We start from the raw sequence: 15,281 nt of genomic DNA, 5'->3' as shown, positions 1-15,281 counted from the left end.
GCCACAGTCTGAGGTCCCGGGTGCACATGAATTTGGGCGAGACGCTATCCAACCTTACATACACATTCCGCTCTTACCATTGCTGGCTACTGTCCTAGTGCTTTACAAGCGTAACTCCATCAATCCTCGTGATGATGTTCTGAACCAGGCACTACTATTATCCCCATTTGCAGATGAGGGCACGGAGGCACTGAGAGGGAAAGTCACTCACCCGAGGCCACACAGCCAGTGAGTGGCACAGAAAGCAGTCTGGCTCCCGAGTCCACGCTCTCAGCCAGCACCAGATGCTGCCTCTCCCAGCAATGCTGCTTCCCAGCTGGGAGACCCTAGGCAAGTCACTTGACCTCTTGGAGACTCAAATGCCCTACCTATGAAGGGGAATTATAGCACCTACTTGATGAGGTTGTTGTGGGGATGATCAATTCCGTGGCCGGGGTGAAGTGCCGGTAGACAGCTGGCACATAGCAGGTGCTCAGGGAGTGGAAGCTGTGAACACCATCAACATCATTTCTACTATTATTTGCTAGGGCTGTGGGAAGCCACGGGTCAGAGAAGGAACTCTGGGGACAGGACACCCGAGCTCTTGTCTTGGCTCTGCCACAGACCTCCCTAGTGTCTCTGCTAAGTCACTTCCTCTCCCTGGGCCCCAGTTTTCTCATGTGAGAAATGGGCCAGTCAGGCTTGTCCTCCTGGCTTACAGGTGGAACGACCCAGTGGGAAGGGCCAGGGGCTGCCCATCTCTTCATCCCACCTGGGACAGGTGAGGAGTTTCTGGGAAAGCCTTCGTGGGGCCTGAACCTAGCGCCCGGCTGCACCAGGACCGGGTTGCATTTGGCCAGCAGCTCCTCTGAAGCAGCCACCCTGGCCCCTCGGGACCCTGACCCCGGCCTGGGCACTACAAGGGATCGATTGGCCCTGGCCTTGGGGCCCTGATTGGTCCCAGCTGAACAGAGCAAACAGCAAGGTCATCTACAGCCACAGGCCCGTTCCCCAGCCCCAGTCCATAGCTGCCTCGTGCAGGGAGGTGGTGGCTCTTCTGTCCCCAGGCGGAGGAGCCCGGAGCCATGCAGAGTCTTGGGGCCCTGCTCTTGCAGCTGACTGCCTGCCTGGCGGTGAGTGCCAGCCCTGTGACGACGTTGCCCGACGACATCCAAGTGCAGGAGAACTTCGACCTGTCTAGGGTAAGGCTGGCCTCTCTGGCAGCGATGGCAGGGTGTCCGAGCGGCTGGGCCTTGCTGCAGGGGAGGGGCAAGTCCTAGGCCCCGGGCTCTCAGTCTCCGCATCTGGAACTCCACGCGTGGTTCCCTCAGGGCCTTTGCTGCTGCCCAGACTCTCAGGGATCTGCTGAAGCTGCAATTCTGCATGCACCGTTCTGTGGGCCTCCAGGCTGACATTCTGAGTCAAAGGTCCTCACGTCTGAACCTGCCCTCTCGGGTTCCCAGGGGAACCCATGCTCTGATTAGAACCCACCCAGAAAAGGCTCGGTGCTGACTGCTGCCCTGCAGCCCCCAGCAGCACCGAGGTTTTTGTGACCCTCCACCCCGCAGCCCTTCAACCTTCAAGTCCTCACCTCCCTCGTAGCATCTCTGTTAGCCCGTCCTGGGCCCTCCGCCCTACGTGTGGGATTATGGGGAGATGAGAAGCACGACAGAGGTCAGGCTGGTGGGATTAAGAGGCCCAGGCAGGGCGCTGTGTGTGGGGAGTCTTCCCTCCGGCCCCAGCTCTGCCCGAAGCGCTGGGTGACCTTGAACGGGGCCTGCCCCTCTACCACCATCCTGGGTTCCGTCAGACCCTTGTAGCTGTGCTGGCCTGAGGACTTTGCTTATGTTCAGGGATGAGGAAGGCTGTGGAGGAGAGGCGTGAGGAGAGGGCCTCTGGTGGTCAGGGACGGCGAAGAGTCTGCGGGGACCTGAGGGCCTTTTCAGGAGAAAGAGGCGGCAGGCTTGCCCTGGGTCAGATGCAGCTGAGGGAAAGGAGATATTTTCTAACATGGAGGTATGGGCTGTGTGCAAGGTGGTGAGTACCCTGTCCCCAGAGGAGTAGAAGACAGGACTCCTGCTTTGGGGAGCGATGGTTGATGATGACCTTAGGGCTTGGAGATTTGGACCCCGTCCAGGTGAGCAGCCCAGATCCCACATCTCAGCAGAGTCAGGCCCTCTGCCAGCGAGGTGGGGCCACCCTGCACATCTCCTTCCTAAGTTGGCCCCGATGCCTGGAGTTCCTCCATCAGGGCTCCATCCTCCCTCGAAGCCTCCAATTACCTTTAAGACAAGGATGATCACTTAGGAGGAGAAGTCACTGAGAGGAGGGAGGGGGACAGATATCCTCCAAATCTTCCTCGAGGTCCAGATCCTCAGAGCTTGTGGCTGCCTCCTAGATCTACGGGAAATGGTTCCACGTGGCCGTGGGTTCCACCTGCCCGTGGCTGAAGAGGTTCAAGGACAAGATGACCATGAGCTCGCTGGTGCTGGGAGAGGGAGCAACGGACAGGGAGATCAGCGTAACTAATACTCACTGGCGGTGAGTGGGGACCCACCTCCACCCCACCCCCTGCCCTGGCTTCAGTCACCACCCCATCCTAGAAAGTGACAGGTCTCCACTTCCAGCCAGGGCTCGGCCCTGAGCTCCAGACCTCTCTGCCGCCCTCCACCAGGGCAGCCCTTTCTAGTTGTCCCACCTCCACCTCAAGGGCAACGCCCCCAACACTGTGCCTGCTTTCCAACCTGCTCTTTCCCCTTGGGTGCCCTTAGCTCAGTAAGGGCACTCCTCCCCCGCTCCCATCTTGGAAAGCTGGGTGGGAGGCGGCTGTCCTAGACTCCTCTTTCCACTGCCACGGCCATTCAATCCATCATCAAGCCCTGTCCCTGCCCTTCCTAAATCCCTCCAGTCTGTTCACTTGTCTCCTCTTCACCGCCACCACCCTGGACCAAGCCACCTCCCTTTCTTTCCTGGTTGTCTACAGTAGCCTCTCTACACTTCTCCCCACCTCTAGTCGCCAACTTTCCATCCAATCCTTTCATCACCCAGCAACCAGAAAGACCTTTCAAAAACTCAAATCTGCTTAAACCTTTCCAGGGCTCCCTATTGCCCTTGGGAATAAAATTCAACTCTTCAACGTGGCCTTTCAGCACTCCCTGCCCCCGACCCCCAAGCACTCACTGTTCCCTGCCCCACTCTCTGCCATGTACTCTGTGACCCACCCAAGTGGACCTTCTTTCAGTCCCTGGAACCCTCCATCCTCTGGACCTTTGCATTGGATGTTTCTTCTATCCGAAAACCTCTCCCCACCTCCCTGCACTAACTCCTATGGATCCTTCAGGACTCAGGTTCTTTGTCACTTCCTCCAGGAAGTCGTCCCTGACTCCCCCCAACCCAGGTTGAGGTTACATGCCTTCTTCTGTGTTCTCGGAGCACCTCGGGCTCCACCCCACCCCTTGTGGCAATTCTCACACTGACTGCATCTGCCCCTGGCCTGCCCACCCACCTCACTCAATTATAAGCTCCATGAGGGGACAGGGTCTGTCCTGCCCTCCTCTGTATCCCCAGCATGTAGCACAGTGCCTGGCACATAGATGCTGCTCATTAAATATTAATAAGATAAATGATAATCATAGTAACAATAATACCTAATAAGTGCATAGTGTTTACTCTAAGCTTTTTGCATATAATATCTCAGTTGATCCTCACAACCACCATGTGAGGTAGAAGCTATCATTATCCCCATTTCTCAGGTGAGGAAAATGAGAGAGACAAAAAGTAATACATGAATTAATGTGTTCATTCATCATTCTGACTTCATGGTGCCTAGGTAGGATGTGCAGATTTGCTTAAGGAAGTTGATTTTTAGTGCTGGGTTTACCAAGAGGTTAGCATGGATTAGTTCCTTTTTTTCTCTGTCCCTCTGTTCTCTCATGTGAAATTTGTGTCTCGCAGGGCTGGTGTGAGAATTAAACCAGATATTTGGAAATGTTACTTTCCAAATTAAAAAAAAAAAATTAAAAATTTTAAAAAAAGTTAAAAAAAATTTAAAAATTTAATTTAAAAAAATATTAAAAATTTAAAAAATTAAAAAAAAAAAAGGCATTTAGAAGGACCCTGCAGGAGAATGGGGTGTCAGGACCATGGTCTCTGCCAGAAGTTACCTTCCTTTTGGTTTGTTCATTTCCAGGAAAGGTGTCTGTGAGGCGATCTCTGGGGCTTATGAGAAAACAGGCACTGACGGAAAGTTCCTCTATCACAAACCCAGTAAGTTGAGTCAAAGGAGACATCTACAGTTCCCTCCTTTGCTAAAAGATACCTGATGTCTTAAGCGCTCTTTCCTTCTGCCTCAGCCCTCTCTGCCCCTACAACTTTTCCTCCCACTTTTCTGCGGTCATCTAGCCTCCCTCCAAATTTCCCCCTCCTTCTCCTTCTCTCTCTCCTTCTTTCTTTTTCTCTCTCTGTCCCTCCCCCCGCCCCTGCCCTGCCATGCACGTGCTCATCCAGAATTTGAGCCATGGTGCTGAATGCTAAGGATAACATCAAGATTTCATCAGTCCTCGTGTTAGGCATCTGCAGTCAGCTGGTAAAAACTTGCCAGGCATCTACCATATACAGTGTGTGTGGTGCCAAGTGACGGAGGGACTTGGACATGAGTTTAATCATGAATCCAGCAGATGTTTACTGAATTTGCTCTATGCATCAAATAATCATGTCAGGGGTTGAATGTTTGGGGTTGGATAAATAAATGAGAGAATTAACAAATGGTAAGTGAGTATAAGTATGATGGTAGATTAGTTGGGTAGTCAATCAATCATTTAATAGATAATCGATGGATTAATGAATGGAGGAAAGAAGGAAGGAAAGAGGGAGGGAAGGGAGGAAGGAAAGAAGGAAAGAAGGAAAGAAAGAAAGAAAAAGAAAGAAAGAAAGAAAAAAAGAAGGAAAAAGAAAATGGATGAATTTATGGATTGATATATGATGAGGATGGATGGATGGAATGATGGTGGTTGAATTAATGATGAATATGTGGAGGAGATGGATGGATGGAGAGGGAGAGAGTGAAGACGGTTAATAAATATATGGAAGGGATGGGTGAACAGAAGGATGGATGAATAGATGATGTGTGGGTGAATAGGTGAAGGATCTCAGGCTAGAAGCCTTCTGACCACTGATTTTTTTGTCTTCCTGAATCTTCCATGCAGAATGGAACATCACTATGGAGTCCTATGTGGTCTACACCAACTATGACGAGTATGCCATTTTTCTGACCAAGAAATTCAGCCGCCGCCATGGACCCACCATTACTGCCAAGCTCTATGGTAAAGGCCTGGAACATGGTACACTCGTTGGAGCTGGGGTTGGGAGGAGACCCGGGATCTAGGGAAATGGAGTGGGGAAGAGCAGGGAGTTTTGCTTTTTCCTTCTGACAAAACTCCAGTTAAGGGAAAGGTGAAAACATTTACTCTCCCTAGAGGAGGTAGAGCTCAGTCTTCCATTTGAGGCAGAATCCTCTCCTTTTGATCTTGAAAATTCCAGAGAATTCCAGAGCCTTCGGGCCCTTCACAGAACCAGTGGAAAGAGAGCTGTGTGGGGAGTTGGGAGACCCAGATGGGGAGCCTGGGAGGGACACCTCACCCTCTTCTGGAGCTGAGGTTTCCATCAGGGTATCGAAGAGATGGAATTGGGCCGACAGTTTTCAAACTTCCCCGAAATGAAACTCCCTGGGCAAAATAACCTCAGGCCCTGACGGCCCAGGTACCTGTGGTTCTAGGAGTCTCCCCTGCTTCCTACTTGCAGGACGGGAGCCACAGCTTCGGGAAACCCTGCTGGAGCAGTTCAGGGAAGTTGCCCTGGGTGTGGGCATCCCTGAGGACGCCATCTTCACGATGCCCGACAGAGGTAAGTGACACCTCCACCCCACCTCCCATTTCTGATACCCGTCTTATCCTTCACGACCCCCAGAGCACATCTTCCCAGTCCCTGGGTCTTTCCCATAACCCTCTGAGATAAGCTGAGCTACGATCCCCCTCCCCTCTTTATAGAACAGGCAGCTCGGGCCTCTGGATTTGCTCCAAGTCGCACAGAGCGTACCTGGCGAAGCTGAGAGTAGACCCAATTCAGAGTTCCCTCTGCTGCCACCTGTCTAAGTTTGGTTATAGCCAGAATCCGCGGCTACCTCTTGGGAGGCAGTAGTGTTGGGGTTAGGAGCCTGGGCTCTGGAGTTAGAGCACCAAGGTTCAGATTGAGCTGGGTGGCTTCTGGCTGGTCACCCTTCCAGAGCCTCATTTCCTCATCTGTAAAATGGGGATAATAATGCCTCCTTTAGAAGTTGCTGTGAGGAGTCAATGAAATAAAGCCATTAAATACAATAGCGTCACACTTGGTGTCTAGTAAGCGCTCAACAGATATCAGCCATGAAATGCTGGTTGGGGGTGGAGACGATGCAGGTTGTGACCGTGGTGCGGCCACCAGTCTATCACTTTTCCAACAAATGACCTGCAGCAAGCCATGGGGGTGGAGCCATCCATGAAGTGGGCTAATGCATGAGACAGGTCCCAGCACACATCCCGCCTGACACGTAGTCATTAGCTCTGTGGAAGAAACAAAGCCTGTCTGGGTCTGGGATGTCTGGGTCTCATTCCCCCTCTCTCCTGTCCTCTGCCCAAGGTGAGTGTGTCCCTGGGGAGCAGGAACCAGCGCCCACTCCATTCTCGGTGAGTACCTCTGCCCCCCACCCCATCCCCACCCTGCCCACTTAGGCCCTGCTGTGCTGGTAGGTGGGGTCGTTGAGAGAAGGCAGTGATGGGCATGTTCTGCCATTGGGCTAACTGTTGCCCCATCTGGATGTCACTTTCCTCATCTGTGAAATAGGGTAATTACCTTTACCTTCCAGGTGTTAGAATCCAGTGACATGTTAGAAAAGGTCTTAGCATGGTGCCTAAAAGCAGTGACATACTCAATAATGAGATAATGATACTCGATACGCAATAAATGAAAATAAAGTCAATTGATCCCCCAAAAACGCAAATCCGAGAGCAAAGCCGCTTCTCAAACCAGTGGCTCTCCTGTGCTGACTGATTTGCGGGGCTTCCTTCTTCTGTTTTATTTTCCTGCCTTTTGCCATATTAAGTCTTCATTCTTTCTTTCTCTGATTATTTGGAAATTATATATCCTAATTTAGTGTATATATCTATATATGTGTATGTAAGTACATATATACATGTAATATTTATTTTAGAAACATATTCTTGAAAATTTGAAAAACTACAAGAAAGCAAAAAAAAAAAAAAAAAGACAATAATGTCCTTATTCCTACACAGAATTAACACTGTTAACATATTATTTGTTTGCTTACATATTTTTTAGAAAAAATTACCATTGTTATTATAAAACTAACATACGATCAATATAAAGAATCAAAAAAGTGCAGTATAAAGGTATAAAAAATAAGTTTTAAAAAATTCCACCACCCAACACCTACCAGCAGTCACATTACTCTGGTAATTTGACCCGCATACACCTGGAGAGGGGCAGATAGAAGGAAGGTTGGATAGATTTAAATGTGCTATTATTAAATGGAATTACATTACAGATGCTATTTCTAAATTTTAAAAGGCATTCCTTGTAGTTTTACTCGAATTTAAAAGGGCTCTGGGGAATTCCCTGGTGGTCTACTGGTTAGGACTCCACACTTCCACTGCAGGGGACCCGGGTTTGATCCCTGGTCAGGGAACTAAGATTCCGCAAGCCGTGCGGAATGACGCACACTTCCACTGCAGGGGACCCGGGTTTGATCCCTGGTCAAGGAACTAAGATTCCGCAAGCCGTGCGGAATGACAGGAAAAAAAGCCCTGAAGTTTGAAGGTTTTAAAAAAAAACTTCAAATAAATATTTATTATCCACAAGAGATTTACTCCTTAAAGAATGCTCTAGATAAAGTCAAGGTTATGAGCTAATATTTAAGAGGCTGGCATCGCTATGTATGCTTTTAGAGAATATCTGCTGTCTGCAAGATTTGGAAGACAGACATCCTCACTCCCAAACTTGGTTCCATCTTCTCTTCCCTTTTGCTTTTATGTTGTCCAGACTGATACCATCCCCATTCTGCTCTGTCATCACGATTCCCAGACATCTAGTAATAGTTCTATATTTTAATGGAGTCTACATTCACCCTTAGTGAATATAACACAGCTTCACCATTCCTGAGTTATTCTTTCTATTAATCTCTTAGTGCCATGTTTTTTTTTTTACCAAGTGCTGTTTTCAAGGAAGGTTCATGGGTGTTTTAATCCCAGAATTCTTCCCTGTTTGAGAATGTCTGCCCATTTCCTTCATCCTTGAAGGGTATTTCGCTTGAGTGTCAAATTCTAAGGTCATGTTTTCTCTCCCTCAGAAGAAGCTTTGTGTGCACTGCTCCATTGTTCTTCCACACTGATGACCGCGGCAGGGAAGCCTGAGGCCAGCCTGATATTTCTTCTCCTTGGAAGCAATTTGTTTCTTCTGCTCAGATGCCTGGACAGACTTTCTCCTTGATAAGAAGTCAACATCTTAACAAGGACATGTCTTGGGGTTGAGAGTCTATATCAAAACTTCCTGGAATACACCATACTCTTTCCATCCACAGATGACATTTCTACTGTATTTCAGGAAACTCTCTCTCATGATATGGAATTCATCTTCTAATCGCTTTGTTGAGTCTTGCCATCTGGCGAACACTTGTCCTCTCATCCTGGAGCATCTTTATCCTCCATCATGTACTAGCTTTTCTCAAATTGCTTTTATTTGCATCCACTGGGACTGTCTCTTCTATGACAATCTTCTATTTAGCAACATCTATTCTTTCTGCTCCTTGCTATTCCTAATTTATTCACGAGCCCTGAACCGATGTTGTTTTGCTTCTCAATTTGTTTATTTAGGCCTGGGTTCTCTCTTCGTCTTATTCTGTCAGCATTTACCATTTCATCTTTGAATCTTGTCTTAATACGTGCATGTTCTTATTATGTAATTCCATAACTTGAGGCCAAAGAGGGATTTCCTTCTGCTTCTTGAGTTATGTTTTCTTCTAGGTTGGGTTCCCTACATCAACATACATGGACGGAAGAGACAAAGGGAAGACTGGGCAGAGGCAGAAGGAGAGCTGCAGGGCAGTCACAACAATGGCTCAAGCAACCCCGTAGGGAGCTCTGGAACCAGGACCACCCTTGGGAGTTGTCCCATGATGGGGCCAAGGGACGGAGCCTTAATACCCTATGTTGATCAGTCTGGGAAGGGAGCATGATCTTGAATGAGAGGGCTCCCTTAGCTGAGGTAGTCTCCAACAGGGGCTGACAGTGGGTAGCTGGGAATATAAATCCATTGCTGATGGGAGGACTTGGCAGTTCATGGCCATGTCCACCACTGGACTCTTGGGCTCTTTCTCTAGTTCAGGCTACTTATTCATTCATTTCTGAAGTGGGTCTGCATAGTTTCTGTATCACTTCTTTTTATCTGACTCCTGCTTAGTCCGTTTTAGATAGACTTTCTGTTTATTCTGATATGGTGGCGTGGAGGTTTCATTTATTCCTTGGCTCTCTTCCTGCAAATATAAGCTTAGTCCCCTCCCACTCGAATTGAGAGTAAGGTCTGGGTTTTTTGTGTTCCATCCACTTTTCTGAAGTCCAGAGTTGGTTGGAATCCACTCGCTTTGCATTCTCTTTGGAAGGACTGATAAATATACTATGGGGATTCATTCCACCTAGTCGGGGCTGGCAGCAAGGTACATCTGCCCCCAGTGACGCCCCCTGGAGCATTAGACTGTGTAGCCCCAGAACCTTCACTTAGAAAGAGTCAGGCTCTAGTCTATTTTCCTCTTTTTTTCCCCAGAAGTTATTTTCACTACTCCTCTATCAGAAGAGGAAAAAGATAGGGTTCCCCACAATTTTCTTCTCTCAGGACTTGGGAGTATTAGGGAGAGTTATCAGAAATTTGATGACTTGCCAGGACTGGGAGTTGGAGGGCAGGTCAGGAGCTGAACCTTGCTGACCTTCCTGTTCAGCTCCAGATTATTGGATCGAGAGCTTTAGTTTTTCCTTTAAATTGTGCCCCTTTCCTCATTTCAGTGGTGTTGATCAATACTTGGGGGCTGGGATTTCTGAATTCATTTTTTGCCGATGGCTCGGTAATGGAGAGGGTAATTTTGAGGGAAATTTCTATCTGCCATCTTAATCCAGATCTCAGCTGAGTCTGTGCTTCTTCATCCATGTCAAGAATGAAACAATAGGGCTTCCCTGGCGGCGCAGTGGTTGAGAGTCCACCTGCCGATGCAGGGGACACACGTTCGTGCCCCGGTCCGGGAAGATCCCACGTGCTGCGGAGCGGCTGGGCCCGTGAGCCATGGCCTCTGAACCTGCGCATCCGGAGCCTGTGCTCGACAACGGGAGAGGCCACAACAGTGAGAGGCCCGCGTACCAAAAAAAAAAAAAAAAAAAAAGAATGAAACAATAACTGATGACTTCCCTTGGAAAAGAGAGAAAGGCAGCTTCCTTCCAGGCTTCCCACATCCTCATTTTTGTGGATATAATCTGAGATTGATGCTTATATTTTCCACCTTTTGTTTGGAGAATTACTTTTAACATTTACATTAAGTTGAATGATGATTTTAACAACAATTTAACCTCAACTCTCTATTTTACTGGCTTTCTAGTTTACCATCATTTCTTTTCTACCACATCATGCATCTTCTTGTATTTAGGTTCCCTTCTCAAGTGTTGGGAATATTTCTGTAAGTAATTATTTTCTGGAAAGGTACATGGTGGAGAACTACAGGATCTTTGCATGTCTGAGAATAGCTTTCTGTGTTTATATCACACGATCAACAGCCTGGTTGAGTGGAGAATCCCTGGGTTACAACCTTTACCCTCTTACAACCTTCAGACATTCCTCTGCCGCTTCTGTTATTAAATGCTCTCGTTTACTCTGAGGGCCACTACTAGGCTCTTTATCCTTTGTCTCTAGGAAATGTCGAGATAGGACTCTTCATTAATTTTCTCTCTTTCCCTTTGAGCCCTTATAATTGAACAACTCAAGTCTCTCTTCAACTTGGAAAACTTTTCTTCTATTATTTCTATATTGTTTGCCTCTCCTTCTAGGATTCCTATTCTGTGAGTTTATTTCTCATATCTTTAAACTGCAGTTTATTATCCCTACTGTGTGGTTAAATTTAACAAAATCCTTTTCACCTCCAGTAACTTTCTACTTCTCCCATATTATTCATCTGCATAACTGCGGGCTCCTGTTAACGTTGATGCAATGCCGTCTCGAATTTCATTGATGGTTTTAGTTTTCTTCTGTTTCTTACCTACACCCTGTGTTTAGTGGAGATATTTCTCCAGCTCAGTGTGATTCTTCTGAGCAGTTGCATTATTTAATTCGTTCCATGATTTTTCTCTTTTCCTTCATCCTCACCAAGGAAGACCTATGTGCAACCAGCTTGAGATGGGTTCTGGTAGACAGTGGGAGTCCCTGATCACAGCTTCAGTTGCACCTTCAAAGGAGAAGGGAAAAGTTGAAGGTTACTACGGTTTTACCTTTTCAGATTCCAGGTCTCACCTGTGGGCAGGAAGACTGCCTGATGGCCGGCAGTGTCCCTGCTCATCCTTCTGTGATTGTCCCGGGACTGTACCTCAGTGGACTCTACTCCCAGAGATCCTTTTGACAGCTTTGGCAGCCTGCCCTGCTCTGCAGTCCCCACCCCCACCCCACCCCCATATCTAGGAGTATTAGGGTCAATCTCGGGGTCCCTTCTTACTCTCCACATGACTTTTCCGTTGTAAGCAGTTAACGATGGTTTGGTCGGCCTTTCCTGCAAGTCACTCCCACTCCCACTCCCTTGTGTAGAAATGCCTTTTAGTTTCTAGTATGGGAATGCTGCTCTTCTCTGGTTCCCAACTCTGGGTTAGGTTTCTTTTCCATTATTATATTCCTCTGGGCATTTCAGCTGGAAGCTGGATATGTAGGTATTGTTCTGATTTGTCATTTCAGACCAGAAATCTATCTCGTGATGCCTATCCTGGAATTCAGGTTGAAGCTTTGGGGAAAACAGGCCATTAACCAATCTAGTAGTGTTTCTGTCTACCCCCTGATCCCCAAAGCAAATGGTTTGTTTATATATTCCAGGGGTATAGGGGAGCAGCAGTGGCCAGATCCCTGCAACAGCTTCTTCTCTTTCTTCCCCCAGAGAGCCCGGCGGGCTGTTCTGCCCCAGGAAGAGGAAGGATCAGGGGCTGGACAACTAGTAACTGATTTCGGCAAGAAAGAAGGTAATGATCATCCCCCTTTTTTAAATCCCCTTCTGCCACACTCCAGAGAGGAAGGGTCCACAGTTGGCTCGCCCCAGCTGCCCTCATCACCGTGAAGTCTTTCTTATTTTTTCTGCTAGAATCAAGGATTGAGCCTAGAAAGGGCAAATCCGGTACTCTGCCCTGTGCCAGCGGTTATGGGGGGAGAGAGAGGAGTGTAAGGCATGGTCCCTGAGCTTAGCAAGTCTCAGCTCCACGATGAGAAGCGAGTTCTTGGCTTGTCTGTATCGCTATGTGGCCTCCTAGCCGTGGCTTTCTCATCTGTACGATGGGATAACAGCCTGCTGAGCTGACCTTCAGGGCTCCTGTGCGAGCACATGAGCGAGAACCTGAGAATGCTTTTTGTGATTGATAAAATGATCAATCTCCAAATCTCTCAGCAAACACTGAACCCTGACCCTGCTCCACCCCAGACTCTGTGCTGGGCATTGGGGTCATGGAGACGAACCACCCACATCTTTTTGGACCTTCTGGTCTAGTAGAGGAGGCAGTCAAGGAAGAAAGTGAGGGACCCAAAAGGGAGGGTCAGCTAAAAGCCTGGGGGAGTTCAGAAAATGGAGGACGAGGTGATCAAGGAGGACTTCCTGGGTGAAGGGGAATTCATGCTGTGTCCAGATATGGTTTTAGGAAGGAAGGCATTCTAGGGGCAGGAATCACGAGAGCAAAGGCACGGGGGTGGGATATAAGGCAGAGGTCAGGCTGGCTGGCATGGGTGCTGGTGAATGTATCATCAACTACTATCCTTACCGAGTCTTTGGGCAGACAAGACCAACACAGGGGATGTTGGGTCTCTGGGTCGTTGGTAACTCCCCACGTTATGGAATGGAATGAGCATGGGTTTTTGGAATCCAGCAAATATGGCTTTGAATTTCAGCTCTATGTAACTCTGGGCAAGTCACTTTACCTCTCAGGGAGTCAATTTCCTTACCTTTAAAATGAATTGAGAATCGTTCCTCTTAATGCAGAGATGAAAACTAAATGAGATGACACCTGTTAAAGTATCCAGCCCGGTGACAGGTACACAGTCAGCATTCAGTGAGCACTGCTGTTCTGCCCCTCTCCAGATTCCTGCCAGCTGGGCTACTCACAAGGTCCTTGCCTGGGGATGATTCAGAGGTATTTCTATAATGGCTCATCCATGGCCTGCGAGACCTTCCACTATGGTGGCTGCATGGGGAACGGCAACAACTTTGTCTCGGAGAAGGAGTGTCTGCAGACCTGCCGGACCGTGGGTGAGTGTGGCCCCACCTCTCCACCTCCCCCTGTGCCCCCCAACCCTGTCCTCCAGACAGACCACCTGTCCATTGAACAGGTAGCTAAGAGAGGATGCTCCAGTGGTGGAATTCCAGGGCAAGTTTCCTGAAGTCATAGGAATTGCACACTTGGGTATGGGTGACCCTCGGCACGTATGTCTTCTTGTGGTCCCATTTCTCAATCTATAAAAAGGGGTCTAGGTGTTGTGGATGAGCAGGGTCCCTGGCTCAGGCCCTTTGATGGGTGTCTCAGGTCAGCGATCCTAAGGACTTCCAATGCTCTGTACCTCCCTCCCACTCCACAGAGGCCTGCAATCTCCCCATAGTCCCTGGCCCCTGCCGAGGCTCCACCCAGCTCTGGGCATTTGATGCTGTCAAGGGGAAGTGCGTCCTCTTCATCTACGGGGGCTGCAAGGGCAACAGCAACCAGTTCTACTCAGAGAAGGAGTGCAAGGAGTACTGTGGCATCCCTGGTGAAGGTAGGAGGCCCGACAATGCCAGGCTGGGCCTGGGGGATATCAGGGTCCAGGTGGGGGAGCCCTGGTAGGAGGTGAGGGTCTGGAAAGCTGAGTTCTGTACTCTGTACCAGGTGACCAGCCCATCCACTCTCTGGACCTCAGTTTCCCACCTGTAAAATGGGGCCAAGCCTGAGGCCTTACCCCAGCTGGGATGGGGCATCTGGGCCCAGGCAGAGGGAAGGCAGGACAGGCTGAGTGGGGCAGAACTGGGCTCCAATCCCGGCATTGCCACATTTGGGCTGGCCACACTGAGTGTCAATTTAAGCCTCAGTTTTCTCTTCTGTAAAATGGGACGAAGTACCTACTTCACAGAGCCTCGCACGGTCCACATCCATCTAGCGGCAGCCGTTACTAATAACGGTGGTGATGTTATAATGATAACAGGAATAGCATTCCAGGGAACAGCAGCCGTTAAAGATTTCTGTGCCTTATCTCCCCACTGGGAAAATGGTACCTAAGGTAAATCAGGAGGCAAAAAATCAGATCATTCCGTGGAACGCACTCTGGAGATAATCGAGTCACTCCGCAAGCAGAAGTTTCTGGCCTCAGGCTCAGGCTTAAGCTCAGCCCAAGCTGCCGTCCCTCCTCTATGAGGCATCCCCATCCCCTGACCGTCCCCACCCACAGACCCCTGGACGACCCCACACCTACTCCCCGAGCCTCTCTGTGTCCACAGGGGAGGAGGAGTTGCTGCGCTTCTCCGGCTGAGCAGCCCACAGGCCAGAGGTCCACAGGCCACAGGGAGCGCGAGGGCCAGCGTCTGCCCCAGGGTCCCGCGGCAAATTGTAGACTCCTGAAATTCCATGTCCTGATGATTCATCACGAAGTATAATGAGATGGGGGGAGGGGAGGGGGAGACAAGCTGGGGAGCAGGCATGAGTAACCCAGCTTTCCCCACATGTGAAAAATGTACGTGTTGGCAATGTAACAGAGCCATCTTCAGGACATGAAATTGGCTATGCAAACTATGAAACACAAATCCCAGTTCTGTATAAAATGCGATTGTTTTGTCTTAATAAAGCTAGAAGAGAAAAGAGGGGAAAACTCTGGGTACTTGTTTCTGGGAGGGGTTTGACAGGGCTCATCAGAGACCCAGGGTCAGAAGAAATCACCGTGCCCTAGTGTGTGCCCAACTGGGTCTGGGTAAATGCCCCACGAGCGCCTGAAGGAATTCCCCTGTCCTTGGCTGCACA

The 15,281-nt window shown here is 49.1% G+C and overlaps 1 protein-coding gene across 1 annotated transcript; it reads left to right on the top strand.

Moving 5' to 3' along the window:
- Positions 1-768: 768 nt before the first annotated feature.
- On the top strand, positions 769-14,869 carry AMBP (alpha-1-microglobulin/bikunin precursor). The gene is made up of 10 exons (XM_024762569.1): positions 769-1,181; positions 2,378-2,520; positions 4,169-4,245; positions 5,184-5,300; positions 5,779-5,880; positions 6,649-6,695; positions 12,197-12,278; positions 13,382-13,549; positions 13,876-14,049; positions 14,765-14,869. Exons 1-10 carry the CDS (start codon positions 1,065-1,067, stop codon positions 14,794-14,796), a joined length of 1,059 nt encoding a protein of 352 aa, XP_024618337.1. The 5' UTR covers positions 769-1,064; the 3' UTR covers positions 14,797-14,869.
- The last annotated feature ends 412 nt before the right edge of the window (positions 14,870-15,281 follow it).

This window comes from Neophocaena asiaeorientalis, unplaced genomic scaffold (assembly GCF_003031525.2).
Source record: "Neophocaena asiaeorientalis asiaeorientalis breed wild unplaced genomic scaffold, Neophocaena_asiaeorientalis_V1.1 scaffold78, whole genome shotgun sequence".
Taxonomy (NCBI): Eukaryota; Metazoa; Chordata; class Mammalia; order Artiodactyla; family Phocoenidae; genus Neophocaena; species Neophocaena asiaeorientalis.
Note: the sequence above shows the minus strand (reverse complement) of the source record. Positions and strands in the feature narration are given on the sequence as shown.

Coding starts and splice junctions, on each gene's coding strand:
- AMBP (XM_024762569.1), top strand. CDS start 1,065: ATGCAGAGTCTTGGGGCCCTGCTCTTGCAGCTGACTGCCTGCCTGGCG. Junction 2,521..4,168: donor GTAACTAATACTCACTGGCG/GTGAGTGGGGAC, acceptor GTTCATTTCCAG/GAAAGGTGTCTGTGAGGCGA. Junction 12,279..13,381: donor TGATTTCGGCAAGAAAGAAG/GTAATGATCATC, acceptor GCCCCTCTCCAG/ATTCCTGCCAGCTGGGCTAC.